The 23,765-nt window shown below is 41.0% G+C and overlaps 1 protein-coding gene across 1 annotated transcript; it reads left to right on the top strand.

The window, feature by feature from the left end:
- On the top strand, window positions 1-22,997 carry LOC136399349 (zinc finger protein 420-like). The gene is made up of 5 exons (XM_066374430.1): window positions 1-135; window positions 2,851-3,066; window positions 11,365-11,506; window positions 18,518-18,591; window positions 21,100-22,997. The coding sequence occupies exons 2-5, from the start codon at window positions 3,052-3,054 to the stop codon at window positions 22,546-22,548; spliced, it is 1,680 nt and encodes a 559-aa protein (XP_066230527.1). The 5' UTR covers window positions 1-135; window positions 2,851-3,051; the 3' UTR covers window positions 22,549-22,997.
- Window positions 22,998-23,765: the final 768 nt, after the last annotated feature.

Raw genomic sequence — 23,765 nt, 5'->3', positions numbered from 1 at the left:
GCTGGAGCGAAGATACCGCGAGATCTGGACCCGGTCTTCCTGATTTAAACCTGGCTCTCCTCGTCCTCATTCTTTCTCTCACTGAGGGTGAGTGTCGCTGCGAATGCCGAGAACTCCACTCCCGAGCCCCCAGCGGTGAGTTTGGAGTTCCGATGAGAGGCCCCGAGCCTGCCCGCTTCGCTGCCGGGTGGGGGCTCCGCGTCGGTTTCCGGGGAAGCTCTAAGGCCACCCTGCCCGTGTCCCCCCGCATAGGGCGTGGGACCCCCACTGCCGCGGGGTTCTCGGTTCCAAGGGGTCAGCCCCACTCATCCCCAAGATCCCCACCGCATTTAATAAGAGGCCCGGGTCCAGGAAGAGCACACTCTCCACGGGGTGGGGATTTGGGGCGAGAACGCGGGGTCCCCAGAAGAGTCCCCGGCCGCGCGCGGGGAGGGCTGTGTGGGATCGACGACAGCAAGGGGCCCCGGGGACGCGCAGAGCGGGGCTGGGAGGGGTCAAGGGACGGAAAGAGACACGGGAGGGGGAGGAGAGGTCAGTGAGGGGCCATCAAGAGATGGCAACGTGGGGGTGCGGGGGGGGGGGGTTGGGACCGCGACGGAAAGAGGGACATTAACCATTAACCGGGAGAAAGGAGCACGAGGGGAAGAAAGGGGTGGAACTCCGAAGAGAGGGAGGGCCCCTAAGATTAAGGTGCGCAGGGAGGAGGGCTGGTGAGCAGAAGTGGGGATGAAGAAAATAGAATTGGGGGGGGGGGGCAGGTCTAATATTTTTACCTTTTTAAATACACATCGCACATTTAATCCAGTAAAAAAGTAACTATTGAGATAAATCTTAGTCATTTGACTATCTGCTTTCTTGTAGTAGTTACTAACTTTTTAAAATAAGCATTGGTGATATCTTATAATCACAGAATATAATTATTTTTTTCCCCTCTTATAAGTGAGAAGCAGGGAGGCGCAAAGGCACTACTGCATGCACTGGCACCAGGATCCACCATGCAAGCTCACTCGGTGGTGATGCTCTGTCCATCTGGGGCTGTTGCTCAGCAGTCAAGCTGTTTTAATGTTGAGCTATTTTAGCGCCTGAGGTGAGGTCATAGAACCATCCTCTGTGCCTGGTGCCACGTTGCTACAATAAATCCCTAGCTGCAGGATGGGAAAAGAAAGATAGAATGAAGGGAGAGGGTAGGAGGTGGAGGAGCAGATGGTTGCTTAGCCTGTGCGCCCTGACCAGGAATCAAACCCAGGACTTCCACACACTGCTCCAATGCTCTTCTGCTGAGCCAACTGGCCAAGGCCATAACCAGAGCTTAGAATTCTATGCTAAATATGAGGCAATCTCAATTTTTTAAATCTTTGATACTAGAAGTCGTTACATTTAAAAAGATTCCATATCGTTTTTCTTTTAAATATATTTTGTCAAGTTTAAATTCTGAGACCTGCATCAGTCCTAGTGTCTATCATGTTGAAAAGCCATTGGTATTTAGTAAAGTATATTGGGCTATTTCACTGTGCACTTGGTAAGGATGTCTGATCTTAGCAGTCAGAGCCTTGTGTCTTGAGTTCTTCAAATGTTCTGCAGCTTTTATTTTTTTCATGTGATTTGTTGAATTAGTGACTAATAGGTTGAAACCACCCTCATAGTATCCAGAACTGTGAGGTGTGCTGTGTCTGATACCTGTCAGCCAGTGCTGCTGAAAACAGGTCTGAGGGAGCAATGCAGGCACCGCAGGGACCTAGATAAAGATGCCATATCCTGGGCCCCACTGCAGACCTGCAGAACCACAACTTCAAGTGGAGCCCTCATCCCCAAGGGATCTGCATGCTTACTGAAGCTACATCATTCATTTCTGGGGTGCTATTAGTTGGCTTGATTTAAGAAAAGACATCACCTGCTCCATGCCCCTCAAACTTGGAGAGCTGCTCTGTGTGGAGCAGCATTGTTGTTTTGTTTAGTTCCTTTTCTATTCAATTTAGAAAGTAGTGAGGTAGAGAGAGAGAGAGAATAGGTAACATCAACTCCCATATGTGCCTTGATCAGGCAAGCACAGGATTTTGAACCAGCGACTTCAGTGTTGCAGTTCTACACTTTATCCACTGTGCCACCGCAGGTCAAGTAACGTTGTTATCATGGGCTGCTCCAGGTGATTGCAAGTTGAGCCCAGAGATTAGCAGGAAGGATCCTGGATGCATTTACTTTCTGTTTTTGTTTTTTTATATGACAAATTTTATTTCAAATTCACAGAAGTAGACTGACCAGGTGGTGTCACAGTGGATAAAACATTGGATGGGATGCAGGGGACCCAGGTTCAAAACTCCAAAGTCACTGTCTTGAGTCCAAACTTGGCTCCCTTGAATCCCAAGATTGTTGGGTTCAGGCCAGGATTTCTGGATTGAGCTAGGGTTCACTTGTGTGCTGTAGTTTCCCAGTTAAAGCACATATGAGAACGCAACCAAAGAACTGCCAAAGAGCAACAATAAAGAATTGATTCTTCTCATCTCTCTCCCTTCATATTTGTCTGTCCCTCTCAGTCTCATGAAAAAAATGTCACAGAAGTAAAACGGGGCTCAGGAAACAGGTTTCAGAGGCAAAAAAGGAGCCCTAAGAGATTAGGAGAGAGAAAGACAAAGGTAAATGGGGAGGCAACAACATGCTTCAGAGAGGAGAGCGCCCAGGATGCATTAGTGAGAGTGGGGAGCAGGGACGGTCAGGGGAGATGACAGGGTGTTGTGTTGGGTTTGGGCGTTCAGGAGAGCAGCACCCGTTCTCATTGCTGTGGGAATGTGTGGACGTCTGAGGGAGGATGGACAGGTGAAGACAGGAAAATAATACAGTGTGGTCTCCCTGTAGGATCACTTTTGGCTGACTCCAGTGAGGAAGGACAGGAGAGTGTGGCCTTTTCAGCATTTCTAGGTCGTTCTTTCTGTAAGTGTGCTGGAAGTGGATAGAGGGGCTGTTTGCACACCTGTGGTGGCACATTCTTGAAATGTAGACTTGACTCCTCAACATACTGTCGCCTGAGAAAACAACCAAGAGCAGGGCCAGGACAGAATGGCTGCTTCTCAGGTAAGCGATGTGTCCTGCACAGAGGCTGTGTTTGCTTTTCTTCCTAACTTTAGTGGATTTAGGATTCTCAACCTTTAATTTTCTACTTCTCATGTTTCTGCCTAATGAGGTTGTTTCTAAACGTTTCCTTTATTTTTTTTAAATTTTGTTTATTGATTTTAGATAGTAAAAAGAAAGATGGAGGCAGTGAAGGGGGGGAGAAGTGGGGAGCATCAACCAGTAGTAGGGGCTTCCCTTATGTGCCTTGACTGGGTAAGCCCTAGTTTTTTTTTTTGTTGTTTTTTTTTTGTATTTTTCTGAAGCTGGAAACGGGGAGAGACAGTCAGACAGACTCCCGCATGTGCCCGACCGGGATCCACCCGGCACGCCCACCAGGGGGCGATGCTCTACCCCTCTGGGGCGTCGCTCTGTTGCGACCAGAGCCACTCTAGCGCCTGGGGCAGAGGCCAAGGAGCCATCCCTAGCGCCTGGGCCATCCTTGCTCCAGTGGAGCCTCGCTGTGGGAGGGGAAGAGAGAGACAGAGAGGAAGGAGAGGGGGAGGGGTGGAGAAGCAGATGGGCACCTCTCCTGTGTGCCCTGGCCGGGAATCGAACCTGGGACTTCTGCACGCCAGGCCAATGCTCTACCACTGAGCCAACCGGCCAGGGCTAAGCCCTAGTTTTGAACCAGCAACCTCAGCATCTCAGCTTGATGACTTATCAACAGTGCCACCACAGCCTCTTTCTCTTTTTCTTTCTGTTTTTAAATATTTATTTTAGTGATTTTAGAGTCAGGGAGAGAGCGAGAGAGAGGCAAAAACTTGGATCTGTTCTTTTTTGTGCCCTGGGCAAAGATCAAACCAGCAACCTTTGCATTTCAAGACCATGCTCTAACACAGTGATTTTCAACCTTTTTTTTTCATGGCACAAACATACATTAATTACTAAGGTCAGTGCCACTGACTAAATACAACCATTTTCATCACATGGCAGAAATAAATTAGTTATTAAAGAAGAAGAGATCAGGGCCCCTTTTTCTTTAGTAATTAGTTTATAAGTACTTGAGAAACCTGAGCTATCTGGCGAGAGGCCAGGCTTCTTTAATTGTTAGGGTCACTGGCTTATATACAGTGGTACCTTGAGATACAAATTTAATTCGTTCTGTAACCGAGCTTTTAAGTCAGTCAACTCGTATATCAAACTGCCGATACTGGACCCGTGTGCCAGTGTGCCAACTAGCAGCAGCTTCCTGAATCACAACTCAAGTCTCGGAATTTTGCTCAGATCTGAAACAAAAATACGGACCATGGTGCAGCTCGTATCTTAAAAAAATTTGTATGTTGGTCTGTTCATATCTCAAGGTACCACTGTACTTTAAGAAAAAGATTTAAACTTTAAAAAAGAACCAAACAGAGATGAAGAAGTCAAACAGATGAACAGAAAAATGAGGTAGCAATTTTAGCTAATAAAACAGGCCAGACAAAAAAAGAGATTTAGTAACATTGAAAGCAGGCAAGTACAGATGCTACAGCAAGAAGAGAAGATAGACTCACAAATAAAAGAAAATAATAGAGCACCACGAGAATTGACTGCCTCCAACAAGAAGACCAATATAAGATGTGACCATGTGGTGGCACAGTGGATAGAGAGTTGGACTGAAATGCAGTGGATGCAGCATTAAAACAGAGATAGCTGGCATGAGCGTGGGTTTGCTGGCTTGAGCGTTGATGGGATCATAAACATGACCCCATAATACCTATCTGCCTTGAACCCAAATATTACTAGCTTGAGGAAAGGGTCGCTCATGCTGCTGTAGCTCTTCATAAAGGCATATATGAGAAAGCAATCAATGAAGAACAAAGGAACTACATACAAGAATTTATGCTTCTCATCTCTCTTCTTTCTTGTCTATCTTTCCCTATCTGTCCCTCTCTCCATTGCTGTCTGTAACAACAACAAAAAAAGAGCAATATAAGAATAATGGGTATATCAGAAGAAAAAGAGAAGGAAAAGGGGATGGAGAGCCTACTCAAACAAATAATGGATGAGAACTTTCCAAGCCTATGAAAAGAGAGCCTCGAATCTAAGAAGAAAACACAATGCTGAGTTAACTCAAACAGACCCACACCCAGGAAAAGTGACCATCTGCTTCTCCACTCCTACCCTTCTCCCTTCTCTCTCTTGCTTCCCCTCTCACAGCAAAGGCTCCACTAGGTGAAGTTGGCCTAGGCACTGAGGATGGCTCCATGGGCTCACCTGAGATGCTAACAATGGCTCCAGTTACAATGGAGCTATGGCACCAGATGAGCAAAGCATCATCTCTTAGTGGACTTGCCAGGTGAATCCCGGTCAAGCACATGCTGGAGTCGACTTTCTTATCACCTAAGAAAAATACATAAAAAACAAACAAAAAACTGGTGTAGCCATACTCATGTCTAACTATGCTGACTTCAAGACAACAAAGGTAACTGTAGACACAGATGGACATTTCAAAATGATACAGGGGATATTGTATCAAGAAGACATAACAATTCTTTATATGCACCAACTCAGAAAGCACCAGAATATATGACATCTACTAACATCTAAAAATAGAAACAGACAAAAACACAGACATATTTGGAGATCTTAACACACCATTGACACCTTTAGATCAATCATCTATACAGAAAATCAATAAAGAAATATTGACTGCAAATGACACACTGGACTAAATGGAGATAATAAACATTTACAGGGCATTTAATCCCAAAATATCAGATTTATTTGTTCTTCCACAGTGTGCATGTAACATCAGGAATAAACCATATTTTGGGTATCAAACAACAAATTCGAGACTGAAATTATACCAAGCATATACTCTGACTATAAGGCTTTAAAATTAGAATTCAGTGTGACCTGTGGTGGCACAGTGGATAAAGCATCTACCTTGAATGCTGATGTTGCCAGTCGAAAACACTAGGCTTAGCTAATCAAGGCATATAAGGCAGTTGATGCTTCCTGCTCCTTCCTTCCTTCTCTCTCTAGCTCTCCTCTAAAAATAAATTTTTAAACACAGAAATTAGGCCTGACCTGTGGTGGTGCTCAAGAGTTGACCTGAGATGCTGAGGCCACCAGTTCAAAACCCTGGGCTTCCCCAGTCAAGGAGCATATAGGAGTTGATGCTTCCTGCTCCTCCCCCCTTCTCTCTCTCTCTCTCGCTCCACTAAAATGAATAAATAAATAAAAATTAAAAAAGAAATTAGAATTCACCTGCAAAAAGAAAGTAAAGAAACCTACAAAAATGTAAAAATTGAACAACATACTTCTAAAAATTGATTAGGTGAAATAAAAAATAAAAGATCAAAAGTTACATATACTCTGACCAGGTGATGGTTGCGCACTAGATAGAGCATCAGGCTGGGATGTGAAAGAACCAGGTTCGAAACCTCAAGTTTGCCAGCTTGAGTAAGGGGTCACTCGCTGTGCTGTAGATCTCTGGTCAAGGCACATCTGAGAAAGCTGTCAATGAACAACTACAGTTCTGCAACAAAGAATTGATGCTTCTTATCTTTCTCCCTTCCTGTCTATCATTATTTGTCCCTCTCTATTTCTCTGTCACACTCACACACAAGAAAAAGGTACATACGGACAAAAGAAAGTAATAATTTGACATATCAAAATTTTAGGGATGCTGCAAAAGTAGTAGAAAAAGACTGACCAGGTGGTGTCCAAGTGGATAGAGCCTCAGACTGAGATGCAGAGGACCCAGGTTCAAAACTATGAGGTCACTGTCCTGAGCACAGGGTTATCTGGTATGAGCATGGCTACCAGGATGGCTACCAGCTTGAACTCAAGGTGGCTGGCTTGAGCAAGGGGTCATTAAGTCTGTTGTAGCTCTGTGGTCAAGGAACATGACAAAGCAATCGATGAATAACTAAGCTGCTGCATTGAAGAACCCACCCCCTTAGATGCTTTTCATCTCTTTCCCTTCCTGTCTCTTTGTCCCTCTCTATCCCTCTCTGTCTGTCACACACATACACAAAATAAATGATAATATAGTGTTATTTATAAAAACATGGATGGACAATGAGAATACTATGCTGAGTGAAATAAGCATATTAATCATCAGAACTGTTTACACACATAGTTGGGATGGAAAATTAACTCATGGACATAGAAAATAGTGGTTACCAGGAGGAGGGGAGGAGGGGGAGAAGACTAACAGGAGGGGTGTGGGAAGGGTATAAAGTGGAAGGACAAATATAAGGTCACAGAAACGATTTTTAATTCCGGGTGAAGGGAATACAATATAATCAAGAACTCAAATGCTGTGGAGGTATCTACCTGAAACCTATGTCCTCTTATTGATCAGTGTCACACTTTTAAATTAAATTGTCTAAATAATAAAAAAAATGATTAATTTATGGTGGGAATTGTTCATGCCCACAGAGAGCCTAGATAAAATGAAGGCAGAGAAGGATTTGGGACAAAGGAGGGAAGTATGTAATAAAAATATAGAAATTAAAGATAATAAGAGAAAAAAAGTAAATAAAATGAGGGGAAAAAAAGTAAAAGGAAATATTTTTTTCATATTTGTGAGGTTACTATTTTTTTCCAGTAGGTGTTGTTGTACTGCAAGTTATTGCTCTGAGATTCTTGGGAGAACTCCACTGCGACCTTCCTGGTAATGATGCAGGCAGGGCCGCAGTCATTGGTGGGTGTGGTGTGTAGTGAAAGATTTACGGCTTCAGCTTTATACCTTTACAGCACTGTGGTTTAAGGTCCTAGCAATGGAGATTTAAGGTCTCTGGCGCTCCTCCCCACGTCTCAAGAGACGAGGAGCCCCGATGTGGAGAAGCTCTATTTCTCAGAGGAAAGAGTGGCTTTGGAGAGCCACAGAGGGGTCTGCCACTGCCACTCTTTCTACCTGTGAAGGGAGGGAGTTGGCATCTGGGAGGCTGGGGGACCGCACTATGTGTTGGTGCAGAGAGTGGGCTGAAGACAGACCACAGGAAGTGTAGCATAGAGCCTGAGCTCAGCCCTCCTACCCTCTTAGTTCAGCACCTCCTCCTCTGCCTCTCAGCCTCTCCTCCTCTCAGTCTCTCCTATCTGAAGGAGGCTCAGGGACTGTGGACTTGACTCTTTATTTTTTGGTAAACAAGACCCAGGTAGCATGGCCCTTCCTTCTTCCCATAGAGCAGCAAAAAAGAAAAACCTGGTCAGGCCAGTTTCTCTCCTCTTCAGAGCTGACAGTGAGTGCGTTTTCTCTTCTGCCGCCCTTTCAACCGGCCTCACCTTCAGTCCATTTGGTGTGGGGATTTTTCAGGAGTCCTGTGAGCCCATCTGGGGTTACTTCACTGTTGTAGTTGTTTAATTTGCTGAAATTTCAAAGAGAGTGAACAGGGGTATATCTCTCATGCCGCCATTACTCTCTAGTCACTTTCTGATACTAGAAATATCTCCTTTGTGACATCAACCTGGGAGGGCAACTGTGTCCAACATCCTTATGAGGATGGGTCAGAGGCTCGAGCATCAATAAGAAGGGAAAGTAGGCTGTAGTTTCATGTGGCTGCAGCGTCACCTCTGTGGGACAGGATTAAGGAAATGCACTTTCTATGGGTCAGAATAGCTGAGGAAGTTCTGACAGAGAAGAGCAGCTGGAAGAGTATTACTCACTAGATTGCTAAAAAAGTCTTGCTATTTTAAAGGAGTGTTAAGGAACATGTAGATGGACATTTACAAAAATTACTATTTTTATGACCATTTTCAGATAATTTTCTTACTCATATTGTGTGCCTACAGTGTCACAGCAGAGCTCTCCACGAATGTTTATAAAAATTTTCAGAGAAAATAGAGAAAAAAATTCAGTTGTTTTAAATTACTTTCTATTTGCTACTCTGTTTATTAAAAATGAGTATCACCTGACCTGGTGGTGGCACAGTGGATAGACTGTTGAACTGGGACACAAGGACTGAGGTTCCAAACCCGGAGGTCACCAGCTTTAGTGTTGGATCATAGACATGACCCCGTGGTCACTTGCTTAAACACAAAGTTCTCTGGCCTGAAGCCCAAGGTTACTGGCTTGTCCCAAGGGGTAAGCAAGTGGGCCAGTAGCGCTGCTGTAGTCCCCCCCCCCCCCCCGTTCTCATCAATGCACATATGAGAAAGCAATGAATGAACAACTAGGGAGACGCAACTAAGAACTGATGTTTCTCATATCTCTCTTTTCCTGATGGTCCCTCTCTCTGTCTCTCTGTCACAAGAAAACCAAATTTCAAAGTAAGTATCATTCACAAGTGATTGATGAATCTACAGAATCACAATATCTTTTATCATTTTATTTTACTTTATTTTTAAGATTTTTATTAAATCATTTCAAAGAGGGAGAGGGCAAGCAAGGCAAAATATGTAGGGAGAGAGAAGAAAGTAGGAGCAGAAAACAAACTCCAGTGTGTGCCTTGATTAGAAAAGCTCAGGGGTTTTGACTCAACCTCACTGTTCCAGGTTGACACTTTTTCCTCTGCACCAGCACAGGTCAGGCTCTATCACTTTCAAATTGTACCTAGTTCTCCTATTATATCTGTGTGCATAACATGTTAACATTATTTGAGCTATTTTCTCTTCTTGCTTAAGAAGTTTTTGTTATCAATTATAAAAACTTCTATAGATGCTTATGATGTTTCTTATGAGTATTGGCCAGTGTTTGTACTTTTTTTTTTTTGAACAATTGTAGATTTCATTTGAAATAAAACTCAAGGTCTACACTTCACTGCATGTTTCACAAAGCGGTCTCACAGCAAGGGAAGAAATATCTTGTTCTAAGATTATCGTGTATAGTAAATTTATGGTCGCAATGCATGCTGGTTTTTTTTGTTTTTTTCAGAGAGAGAGAGGGATAGACAGGGACAGACAGACAGGAACGGAGAGAGATGAGAAGCATCAGTCATTAGTTTTTCATTGTGCTTTGTAACAAACACCTTAGTTGTTCATTGATTGCTTTCTCATATGTGCCTTGACCACGGACCTTCAGCAGACTGAGTAACCCCTTGCTGGAGCCAGCGATCTTGGGTTCAAGCTGGTGGGCTTTTTGCTCAAACCAGATGAGCCTGCGCTCAATCTGGTGATCTTGGGGTCTTGAACCTGGGTCCTCTGCATCCCAGTCCAATGCTCTAATCCACTGCGCCACTGCCTGACCAGGCGCATCCTATTCTTTAAGAACTAGAAATTCCATTAAAATTTTAGCTCAAAGTCATGTATATATTTTCCCTCATGTTTTCTTTCTCTGTGCTATTCAAGAGTGTGGCACGTGGACTGGAGACATTGGTGTCACTGGTAAAATGAGAACTTGCTAGAGCTGTGGAAACACAGGCCCCATCCCAGAACTCCTGAGTGAGAATCAGCATTTTTAGAAAACGGCAGTTAACTGTTCATGTAAAAATTGAAGAAGTGCTTACACTTCCACCTTGTGACTTTTCCACCTGACAAATATTACACAACTGATCATCAGTGATACAAATACAGCATTGAGAAATCCACAAGCCTGTGTTGTTACCTTAATTCTATTGTTAGTAATAGAAGGAGAGAGGGAAATACCATAAACTTGCTGTTTCATATCTTAATAATTAATTAGTTGATTTCTTAAATATGTCTTTACGAGAAATCAAACCAGCCACATTGGTATATCAGGAGAATGCTCTATCCATCTGACCTACCAGGTCATGATGATGCCTTAATTTTAAAATTCATCTTGGAAAGTCAATTCTGTGTAGTGCATTTATGGATATGTGTGATCCTCATTATTCAGTGTTAGAAAATAAGTTAGAAAATATTACTGTGTGAAAGATTAAGAAAACAAAAGATAAAAATTTTTTTGAGAGAATTAGTACCTACCCACCTAGTGGCACAGTAGAAAAGGCACTGACCGGAGACACTGAAGACCCAGATTCAAAGCCTCGAGATCACTGACTTTAATTCAGGGTTCCTGGCTTGAGTGTGGGGTTATAGACATTACCCCATGGTTGTTATGAGTCCAAAAGTTGCTGGCTTGTCCAATGGGTTACTGGCTTGGCTACAGGCACGTGGTCATGAAACATCAGAAAGCAGTAAACAACTAAAAGTCCCACAGCTTGAGTTCATGCTTCTCATCTCTCTCAAACCAGTTTGTGTGACCCTCTTTCTCTTTTACACACACAGTCAGAAAAAATATATATTGCTGCGCTAAAATGATCTTACTGGATCATTTTCTCTTAGGACAAAACCACTTCAAATCCTGTTTTCATGTAGGATGGTATTATGAACTCAGACTGCGGACCTCTATTAATGTGTCTTTTCTTCCAGAAACCATTGATTTTCAGGGATGTGACCTTCAGGGACGTGGCTGTAGATTTCTCTCAGGAGGAGTGGGAATGCCTGGACCCAGCTCAGCGGAAACTGTACATGGATGTGATGTTTGAGAACTATAGGAACCTGGTCTCCCTGGGTGAGGATGACTTTCTTCCTGAGTTTATTCTGTCCCTGCAGCTTTTGTTTCCTTCATTAGGGAGAATGTCACATAGGACCTTTTACCTTGCAGGGTAGATTTCAGCGTTCTGCCATGAGGGACCAAATATAGGGTTTGGTGGTGTAGAAAGAAAGACTTTATGATGCACATTGATTAGAACTCAGTGTATGAAAAATTACATGTGTCTAGAATGATTAAAGTATTTTCAGAAAACAGTATTTTGGAAAGTTATTTTCTAGAATGTTGTAATATTGTACCGTGTCTTCTCACCTGGGAAGGAGATGAATTAGAAATTGGAGCCAGAAAGGAAAATGACAGTATCCTTCCACCCAGGTAGGTGGGAGGAGGAAGCAGATGAGGCAGGTAAAAGATCTAAAGGTCATGTAGGAAGCCAGACCTTACAGTGTGGTTGGGAAGCTGCTGCAGTGGAAAGGGCTGTGAGAGGCCCAGGTGTATTCTGGTTGCTGTCAGAGAGGGACAGCTCGTCTCCAACGTGTCCTGTGTTCTGACATCCTCTGAGGACCCTGCTTTAGCTTATGTGAAGTCCATGATTACATTAGCAGTGTGGTCTGTCTTCTACTAAGACTGAGGGCTGCCATGATGACTCCTCTTCCATAGCTTTGGGGAGCACAGAAAACCTGTGCACGTACCAGAGAAATTACATGATGAGCTGTTTTTTCTCATTTGTAGTGTTTTGTTTTTTCTTTTTTTGTGACAAATACAGAGGGACAGACAGACAGGAAAGAGAGATAAGAGCATCAATTCTTCATTGTGGCACCTTACTTGTTCATTGATTGCTTTCTTTTATGTGCCTTGATGGGGAGCTACAGCCGAGGGAGTAATCTCTTGCTAAATCCAGTGACCATGGGGTCATGTCTATGATCTTATGCTCAAGCCAGCAATCCCGTACTGAAGCTTGTGAGCCTGTGCAACCTTTGGGTGTTTTACATGGGTCCTCTATGTACCCATTTGATGTCTATCCACTGCACCACTGCCTGGTCAGGCCAGATTTATCATTCCTAATCCTATGCACAAGACTGTACAGAGTGTAGACTCAGTGATTTCATCACAACACAAAGTATCTCCCCAAAGTATGAAGATCTAATTCTGTTTTAATTCAAAATGTTCTTCTGCTTAGTATGAATTACACTGGGGAACAATTTTTAAAATTTTCTGTTGTGTGAGGTTTTAGAACTGTTTCTGATATTTCTGCATTGCTGGTTCCAAATCTGAAATCCATTTTTTAGTGCATGCTCCAGTTCTTATGCAATTTTAATTTTTTTTTGTTACAGTTAATGGCATGCATTGGTGTTTAAACTGGAGTTAAAGGACAATGACTCTTGGATTGAACATAACCACAAGGCAATCAATGTTTTACAAACAGCACTTTTACATAATTGTAGTCGTTTTTAAATGTAAAAAATTATCTGATAAAAAAACACCCTCTTCTTTTGTTTTAAGATTGAATCATGGCTTCTACGAGTAGGCATAAATATAAGAATAGTCGTGACACCTTCTGTTATATATGTGGCTGTTAACACACTTCAATGTCAAAGGTGCAATATTTCATCATTTGTGACATGTGCACATATTGCCAGTTTTCAAGTTCTTCTTGGCGATCAAGACAAGAATTGGGCTCCTCATATTGTATGTCATAATTGTGAGGAAATGCTTCATGACTGGACAAAAGGAAAATGCAAAAAAATGCCTTTTGGTATACCCATGGTTTGGCGTGAACCTAAGGACCACAGCAGTGACTGTTATTTTTGTCTGATCCATACAAAGGGCATCGGCAAGAAAAAACAGCATACGATTGCATATCCTAATATTCCTTCAGCAATACGACCTATCCCACACTCTGAGACACTCCCGGTTACAGTTTTCAATGGTTTTATTTCTTCTAAGGATGAAGAAGGTGAACATGGTGATCAAGTGTATTTTGATAAGATGCATGAGGAAATGGTTGTAGAATCTGAAGGATCTTCTGATGCCAAGCAGTCATTACCCCTCAGCAGTACAGCCAACCTGAATTGAATGACTTAGGAAGAGATTTGGGCCTATCAAAGAAAGCAGTTGAGTTATTAGCCTCCAGACTTCAAGAAAATGTACTTCACCAGTCAGCTAAAGTATTCTATTTCAGAAAGCGTGAACAAAGTTTTGTGGACATTTTGTCTGAAGACAAACACATTGTTTACTGTCATAATATCAGTAGTCTTCTCAGCCAGCTAGGTGTTACCACTTACAGTCCAACAGGATGGCGGCTATTTCTTGTCAGCTCTAAACGGAGTCTGAAATGTGTTCTCCTACACAATGGTAATGTTTATGCAGTGGTTCCAATGGGTTATTTAAATCATCTGCAAGAAGATTATAATAACATAAAAATTGTCTTCGACTTACTGAAGTATGAGGAGTATAACTGGATCATTTGTGTGGATCCTAAAAGGGTAAATTTCCTGCTAGGGCAACAGAGAGGTTTCACAAAGTATTCTTGCTTTCTGTGCTTGTGGGACAGCTGAGCTTAGGAAAAACACTGGACACAGAAGGAGTGGCCGAAACATGAAGCTCTGGAAGTAGGGATGCAAAATATTGTGAATGAACCTGTAGTTAATAAAGACAGGATCATTTTTCTGCCACTTCACATCAAACTTAGCTTAATGAAGCAGTTTGTTCAGGTTTTGGATAGAGAAAGTGAATGCTTTCAACATATTATTTCTGCTTTTCCTACCTTGTCTTTTGAGAAGATAAAAGCAGGTGTATTTGAAGGACCTCAAATTCAAACCCTCATATGTGAAGAAGAATTTGCCAGGAAGATGAATAAGGAGGAGAAAGCAGCATGACAGTCTTTTGTGGCAGTTACAAAGAACTTCCTTGGCAACCAAAAAGGAGAAAACTATGAAATTCTGGTTCAAAGGATGCTGTTGGCTTTCTGCGACATTGGATGTAACATGAGCGTTAAGATTCACTTCCCCCACCTGACCAGGCGGTGGCGCAATGGATAGAGCGTCAGACTGGGACGCGGAAAGACCCAGATTCGAGACCCCGAGGTCTCCAGTTTGAGTGCGGGCTCATCTGGTTTGAGCAAAAGCTCACCAGCGTGGACCCAAGAATGCTGGCTTGAGCAAGGGGTTAATCAGTCTGCTGAAGGCCCACGGGCAAGGCACATATGAGAAAGCAATCAATGAACAACTAAGGTGTCGCAACAAAAAACTTATGATTGGTGTTTCTCATTATCCTCCGTTCCTGTCTGTCTGTCCCTATCTATCCGTCTCTCTGACTCTGTCTTTGTAAAAAAAAAAAAAAAAAAAATTCACTTCCTGAACAGTCATCTTGATAAGTTTCCTGAAAATCTTGGAGCTGTTAGTGATGAGCAAACTACTGCTAGAGCATCAAACGAGATTGTCCTCAACAAGTACACAAACGCAAGAGCTACGTACAGAAATTTTTGCCTGAATAGAACTTAAATAAGTTTTGTGCAGATTTTATGATTAAAAGTTTTAATATGTTCTATTTCCAAATTGTAGACAAATTCTGATGCAATCATCTTTTTGTGTATTAGTGTATTTACTGCCTTCTATACATTATTATATTTTCACAAAGATGATGCCCAAGAAGACATTCTACTTCATTATGTTAAACTAAATGTTGAAAATTTTACAATAAGATGAAAACCTAAAAACCTTGAATTGCAAAAAAAACTGTAGCTTACAGAGAAAAATTAATGTCAGATTTGAGATCAACACACTCGTATTAGGTAAGAACAAGTGTTTTTGTGGATGCAACAAAAATTTTGTTTCCCAGTGTTATTGTTACTAGTTTCTGGTCTGGACCCTAGCACTTTGTCTCAGTGAGAGAGCCTCAGCTTAGCATATTGATGTTCTGGGATCGATTCCAATCACGTCATGCCGCGGAAGTGACCATCTGCTTCTCCACTCTATGGTCTCTCTCTCTTTACCTCCTGAAGTCATGTCTTGTTTGTTTCCAGTGTATTATCCGTGGGCTCTGAGGATGGCTGTGTGGTTTCTGTACCTCCAGCACTCAAAATAGGTCAGTTGCAACCATGGCCCCAGATGGATAAAACAACGGCCGCAGGTGGGGTTTTATATGCATCACATCGAGATGCATGCACAAGTCTTTCTATCTTTCCTTCTTTAACTTGAAAAGAAAAAAGTATTTCCAGTCTGTAATTTTTAATTGTCTACATTAATTTCATGTCTCTATGTATCTCATAGAGTCCTTCCATAGGCGACCTTAGAGTATTGCCCAGCAGGTAGGAAAGTGTCCACTGTTACCTGCTTTCATAATCACCTTCATTCTGTAATTCTTTCTTGTGCAGTTGAGAGCTGCCTGGGAATTGGTCCTATGTGTTTTCAGTTTTTCATGAGATCTTTGGCATATTTTGGATTCACAAGTGCTGGTACACATGCAGAATTGTTCTCCTTTGGTAAAGTGGGATACAGCATTATTGGGCACTTCATATCCAGGAAGCGGCTTTGTTCCTTAATTCAAGTTTATATCAGGCAAAAGCAGTGATGAGGTTTTTAATTTGCTTTTTCAGCATGTTTTTTTCTAATGGTGTGCTTAATCTGAAATGTTAAAGATTAAATTAGTCTCTTAATATTTCAAAACTTTGTAATGCTTTATTTAGATATGAAGGTTATTTTTTTAGGTGGATTATATCCTACAGATTTTTGTAAGAGTAGCTGAAATACAGGACCAGAAAAAATTTACCATATCATTTAAATATTTTTTTAATCCTTTTTTTTTACAGGGACACAGAGAGAGAGAGAGTCAGAGACAGGGAAAGATAGGGACAGACAGGAATGGAGAGGGATGAGAAGCATCAATCATCCGTTTTTCGTTGTGACACCTTAGCTGTTCATTGATTGCTTTCTCATATGTGCCTTGACCGCAGGCCTTCAGCAGACCGAGTAACCCCTTGCTGGAGCCAGCGACCTTCAGTCCAAGCTGGTGAGCTTTTTGCTCAAGCCAGTTGAGCCTGCACTCAAGCTGGTGACCTTGGGGGTCTCAAACCTGGGTCCTCTGCATCCCAGTCCGACGCTCCATCCACTGCACTACCGCCTGGTCAGGCTCATTTAAATATCTTTATTTGAATAATATTTGATAGTTATTTTTGAATGATTTCAATGCCTTGTGTAAGACATTTTTCTGGTGTATATTGTCATGATGCAAACTTTGCTGTTTGATGGTACACTCAGTTATAAAATATAGTTAATATACAATGATTTTTGATCACTGAAACATACAATTTTCAAAATTCCGTAGGATAATTTTCTGTTCATAGTTTGCATTTTTTTTATTCAGTATTATTTTGAACTAGTTTCAGATGTACTGGTTAGTGGTTAGTCCTTAATACACTTTATAAATTCTGAATGTGTTGCCCATGATATTTCCGGGACCCAGCATAGTTAATACATTATTATTTACTGTAGTGCCCATGCTGCACTTTACACCTCATGACCGGTCTGTAACTACCAAGGTGTTCTCTTAAAGTGTTTCAACTTTTTGTCCGACTTTTCCAACTCCCCTGCCTTGCGGCAGCCATCATTCTGTTCACTATAACTGTGTGTCTCTTTCTGGTTGTTTCTTTATTTATATTGTTCTTTAGATTCCAAATATAACTGACATCATATGCTATATGTGTTTCTCTGCCAGTCTTATTTCACTTAGCACAATACCTTCTATGTGTGTTCATGCTTCTGCAAATGCTATGGTTTAATTTGTTTTTATCATCATTTTATTTCTTAACATTTATATTTATTTTTTATATTTTTTCTTTATTTTACAATGACCCTGATAATTTTTTCTTCATTTTAAGGTTACCCTCTCCCCCACTTCTCCTTTTTATTACTGAGAGTGATGAGAGCAAGGGAGAGAGATGGAAAGGTCCAACTCATAGTTGAGTCATTCTAGTTAGTTGTTCAGTGACAACATCTTATATGTGTCTTGACTTGGGGTCTTCAGCTGAGACAGTGAAGCCTTCCTAAGCTTGTGACCTTGATATTGTTTTCTTTGCCTGTCTTTTTTTTTCCTGAGAGAGAGGGACAGTCATAAACAGCAAGAAGAGAAGGATCAACTCTTAGTTGGGGCACCTTAGTTGTTAATTGACTGCTTTGTTATATGTGCCTTGACGGGGAGCTTCACCTGAGCCACTGACTCTGATTCCTTGTTGAAGCCAGTGAACTTGGGCTTAATGCCAGCGACCATGGGGTCATATCTATGCCAGTGACCTGCTGGGCATAGATACTCGTAAGTCAGTGACCCCACTGTTAAACTGATGTACCCACACTTTAGCTGGCGACCTTGGGATTTTGGCCTGGGTACCTCAACATCTCAGCCAACACTCAGTTTATTGTGCTACCACCGGGTCAGGCCTGGTGTCTTCGTTCTTAAACTTTGGAGTCTGCATTCAAGGCAAATGAGGTCATGCTCAGGATAGAGGCCTAAGGCATTGAGACCTGGTACCTCAGCATCCCAGGTTGACACTCTCTTTACTGCACCACCACTACTCATGCTGTTTCAGGTTATGATAATCTGTTTTCAGTATTGCACTCTCTGTGTGCTTGAACAATTACTCACTTTTTAAAAAATGGTCTTTACAGTGCATTCACCATGTACTGCCATTCTCTTGGCAGTTTATTATTCAAAACAGAAACGGTCTTTCAGGAAGCAGCAAAGCAACCAGTTCATTGAGCATACAGTACTGTCATTTCTGTGTTTCTTGAGAAGAAACTGGTACTTAGAAATGTTCTTACCATATCGCCCTTGTGTGCTTGGGTGTTTCAGCAGATATTGTTAGTAATAGATGTAATTTTTTATTCCTCTCTGATGTGACTTTTTTCATTGTTACCTTTCTTGATCTTGCCTTGAACTTTTAACCTGCCTTTGGTGTACTTAAAATGTAATTTTGTTAATAACTGCTGGTATATCCAATTACCTTCTGTCATAACTGTCATATTTTGTATCTTTCAGCTATGCCATCTGAAGACAACCAGGCCTTGTTACAAAAGCGAGGAATCAACGATTTTTTCTCTAAAACAATACTGGTAAGATACGGAAGGTTTTGTTTTTGATAATGTAAACTTAATGAAAGCCTCAAATTTAGGAAGAGTGGTGAGAAGAAAGGATATTAATGTAAACAGAAGTAACCTGCCACAATTATTTTTTGTTATTTTTATACAGTGGTACCTTGACACACGAGTTTAATTTGTTTTATGGCTGAGCTTGTGACTCAATTGCTCATGTAACAAATCGAAATACCTTATTTAAATTAATGGGAATGCAGTTCATTTGTTCCAGCCTCCCAGAGCCACACAAATATTTTGTTTTACATATATGCTTTTAAATAAGAAAATGTACTTAATAAATAATAAATACATATATCTATACACACACACAATAAGAAAGAGTGTAAAGAAATAAACTGGTTTATGAAGTGTATTTACCTTCAAGTTCAGGTGAAGATGCTGGGAGAGGGGGAGGAGACTGGCAGAGGAGGATTTCATTTCGTGCTCTGTCGCTTAACATAACTTACTCTCTTCATATTTAACACTACATTTAATTGCAGGATTTAACTTACACACTACATATGATATGTAACTTTATTGCTAAACTTAATTGCTATTTTACTTTACTTAATCATTTTCTTCACTGACTTTTGGCTTTTTGCCACACTTTCCTCGCTTTCACTTAGAGGCTGTTTCAACAAAAACCTTTCCATGGAAGTTTGTTTCCTCTTCCCTTTCAGAACGTTTGGCAGGCCATTTAGTAGAGGGTGGCAGAAGCTCTGAATTCAAATATCCACTTGTGACTTAAACCAAAAAATCCCACGAGTGGCTGCTCATCTCTCAAACTGCTCATGATTTAAAGTCCCCATGTGTCAAGGTACCACTGCATTTAGAGAGAGAGGAGACAGTGACATAGACATTGATCTTTTCCTATATGTGCCCTGACCAGGGATTAAGCCTACAGCCTTTGCATAGTGGAATGACAGTGAAAACAATGAAGTATATTTTCCTTGGTGGGACAATTAGTATTATTAATTGGTTAAGTGTTTACTCTACTCTGGCCTGTTAACAACTCAGTTGGTTAGAGTGTCGTCCTTAAACAAATACATTGTGGATTTAATTGCTGGTAATGGCACACAGGATAAGCAGTCAGTGAATGGACAGCAGGGTGAAAAAACAATGAATGTTTTCTTTTTGATCCTCTCTTTCTACCTGCCTCTCTCTGTCTCTGTGAACATAAAAAAGAAATTGAGTCCTGCCTGAATACGTTATTTGGTTGTAGAATTGTCCTGGAGCACAGATTGCTGGTTTGATTTTCTGGTAAAGGTTCAAAAAAGAGCAAATAAATGTTTTGTCACTTTCCCTGCCTTTTTCAAAAACAAAAACAAAGAACTTCTTACATTGATTTTATCAAAAAAAGAGGATGAGAAAAATGTAAAAAGAGACAGGAACATCTATCTGCTCCTGTATGTACCCTGGTTGGGAATTGCAGCAAATTCTATGCTTCAGGATGATGCTCCAACCAACTGAGCTCTTTGTTCAGGGCAGTACTATTATTTCTGGTTAACTCTTTGTTTTCTAAATAAATAAAAAATATTACATATTTGTGAAACTCCCTCTTTAAGTCAGCTACATTGTCTATCAGTTTCTTAAAGTGCAAATTGGCTCTGGCCCATTTCGTTAATGATTGTGAATGGTCAAAAGTTTAGATGTCCAGGGTTCATTTCGGAATCAGGGTCTACAGTAAAAGCAACCATTTACTTCTTTGCCTGTCCTCCTCCTGCTTCCCTCTCTCTCTTCCCCTCCCACAGTGATGGCTGGATTGGTCGAGTGAGCTGGCCTTGAGCACTCAGGATGGCTCTGTGGACTCTACTCCAGGCACTAAAAAAATGGCTCCATTGCTGACCAATTGAGCAAAATCCCCACATGGGGAAAAGTTTATGCCTTAGTGGGCTTGCCCACCAAGATCAAAACTTATTTACTATTATATATTTTTGAAAAGAAAATTTAGAATGGTTAGGAAGTTATGTAATCCTTGGAGTAAATAATCCTTGAATTTTTTTTTAACAGAGACAGAGAGAGGGATAGACAGGGACAGATAGGAACGGAGAGAGATGAGAAGCATCAATCATCAGTTTTTCATTGCGACACCTCAGTTAATTGATTGCTTTCTCATATGTACCTTGATTGTGGGCCTCCCAACAGACTGAGTAACCCCTTGCTCGAGCCAGTGACCTTAGGTCCAAGCTGGTGAGCTTTTTGCTCAAACCAGATGAGCCCATGCTCAAGCTGGCGATCTCGGGGTCTCAAACCTGGGTCTTCTGCAGTCTGACACTCCATCCAATGCGCCACCACCTGGTCAGCTGGATTTGTTTTTGAAATGTTTTTTTCATGTCAATGTTTATAATATTTATTAAATTTGGAGCAAATTCTGTACAATCAACATGGTTTAGTAGGTATCATAGAGTAGTTATTTGGGAATAAGTTTATATGTTAAATGAAATTATACCGTTGAGTAAAAGCATATCTATCTTTGATGATTACCAGAGTACACATAATGAAGACAGAAGTTATCAATACAATGAACATTGGAAAAATTTTAAACAAGAACCTATTCATAATCAAAATGAAAAAGCTCCATTTCTCAAGAACCATTATGAACACAGAAAAGTATTTGACCAGATATCACATTCTAACATTCATCGCGTGATTCATATTGTGGAGACAACAAACAAACAAAGTAAATGTGTCAAATATGCTAAACAATCTTCAGATCATACTGAAGAAGAGAATATTCATACTGAAGAGGAAGCTTACACTTACAATTTATTTACCAGAGCTTTCAGTGAAATATTCAATGTAAATAAATGTAAGAAAGTTCATAGTGGAGAAAAACATTATAAAAAATCTGGTAAGACATTTAATTGGCATTCATGTCTTAATTTAAATGAGAGAAATATTCACACCAAAGAGAAACCTCACAAATGCATACAGTGTGGCAAAGCCTTTAGCAAGTCCTCAACCCTTTTTAAACATCAAAAAATTCACATGGGAGAGAGGTCTCATAAATGTTTAGAATGTAGCAAAATGTTTATCCGTAAATCACACCTTACTCAACATCAAAGAACTCATATAAGAAAGACAAAATACAATTGCAGGAAATGTGGCAAAGCCTTTAACCATTCCTCAGCTCTTACTATACATAAAACAACTCACTCAGGAGAGAAACCATACGAATGCAGAGAATGTGGCAAAGCCTTTAACCGTTCCTCGGCTCTTACTAGACATCAAACAACTCACTCAGGAGAGAAACCATACGAATGCAGAGAATGTGGCAAAGCCTTTAGTCGTTTCTCAACTCTTACTGAGCATCAGAAAACTCATACTGGGGAGGGGTCTCATAAATGTTTAGAGTGTGGCAAAACCTTTACCCGGAAATCATTACTTACTGTACATCAAAGAATTCATACAAGAGAGAGACCATACAAATGCAGACAATGTGGTAAAACCTTTAACCGTTCCTCATCTGTTTCTAGACATCAAAGAACTCACACAGGAGAGAAACCATATCAATGTAGAGAATGTAGCAAAGCCTTTAATGATTCCTCCACTCTTAGAGTGCATCAAAGAATTCACACAGGAGAGAAACCGTACAAATGTAGCGAATGTGGCAAAGCCTTTACCTGTTCCTCAACTCTTGTTGTACATCAAAGAAGTCACACTGGAGAGAAACCATACAAATGCAGAGAATGTGGCAAAGCTTTCACCCAAGTATCAAGTCTTACTGTACATCAAAGAATTCACACAGGAGAAAAACCAAACAAATGCAACCAATGTGGCGTAGCTTTTACTCAAATCTCAAGTCTTACTACGCACCAAGTAACTCACACAAAAGAGAAACGATACAAATGCAGTCAATGTGGTAAAGCTTTTACTCACCCCTCCACTCTTACTAAACATCAAAGAACTCACACAGGAGAGAAACCATACAAATGAAGAGAATGTGGCAAACTCTTTAGTCATTCCTCAAATCTTACTGAGCATCAGAAAATTCACACTGGAGAGAGGCCTCATAAATGTTTAGAATGTGGCAAAACCTTTATCCAGAAATCGATCCTTACTGTACATCAAAGAATTCACATAGGAGAGAAACTATAGAAATGTAGAGAATGTGGCAAAGCCTTTAGAATTTCATCAAGTTTTATTAAACATCAAAGAGTTCATATTGGAGAGAAGCCCTATCAATACCCAGAAAGTGGCACAGCCTTTAATTGCTCCTCATACCTTACTAGACATCAGAGGACTCATACTGAAGAAAAGCCTTACTAACAAAAAGAATGAGCAAAGACCTTGGCCAGTCCTGACAGGTCACTCACCATCAGGAATCTCATACTGGACAGAAATCTTATATTTTTAGGGAGCGTATTAAGGTGTTTTTTTTTTGTTTTTTTGTCAGGGGAATCATAGTAAACATTCAAGAATTCATTATCAAAAGAAGCCTTATAAATATGGAGGTGTGGCAAAAACTGAAATGACTGCTTTTACCTTCCTAATCAAGAAAACACATGCCAGAGAGGCACCTTGCAAATGTAAAGTATGTGGCGATACTTTTTATCTGCGCTGAAAACTTGCTCAACATTGTGGAATTCATGATTGAGAGAAACAGAAATGTAAGTAATTTGGCAAAACATTAAACCTTAGTTAAACACTCTTTGAGCATCAGAGAATTAAGCCTTAAAGTGCAATTTATGTTACAAAGTCTTTATCCTAATTTATATTTACTCAACATCTGCTAAGACTGGATAGAAGAGAAACAGACATAAAGAACATGGGAAAGCTTTACATGGTATGCAAGCCTTACTGCACCCCTGTGAGCGATAGAATTTCTCCCACCTCAGGGCTGTCACCGTGTTTTACCCTTAGCTATGTTCTTTGCGTAATTTACCAAATAGGTGCTCTTCATGGTTTATTTTTAACAACTTAAAATTAACTTCAGAACACTGAGGAGTCTGCAGATGGAACCTGTTAAAACCTTGTGTTCTGAGTCCTGCTTCTCTCTTCTGGCATTCTCCCGTGGCCTCCATGAATGGACTCAGGCAGGCTGTGCTGTTCCTCCAGGGCTTGTGAGTCATGCGTGTGTCTGTTTTATCTGCCTTGTGGTCTCTTCTGTAACTGCTGCTCACCCTCCAGTATCACAGTGCTCTGCTTCACAA

This window comes from Saccopteryx leptura, chromosome 3, assembly GCF_036850995.1.
Source record: "Saccopteryx leptura isolate mSacLep1 chromosome 3, mSacLep1_pri_phased_curated, whole genome shotgun sequence".
Taxonomy (NCBI): domain Eukaryota; kingdom Metazoa; phylum Chordata; class Mammalia; order Chiroptera; family Emballonuridae; genus Saccopteryx; species Saccopteryx leptura.
This window is presented reverse-complemented; position numbering and strand designations above follow the sequence as displayed.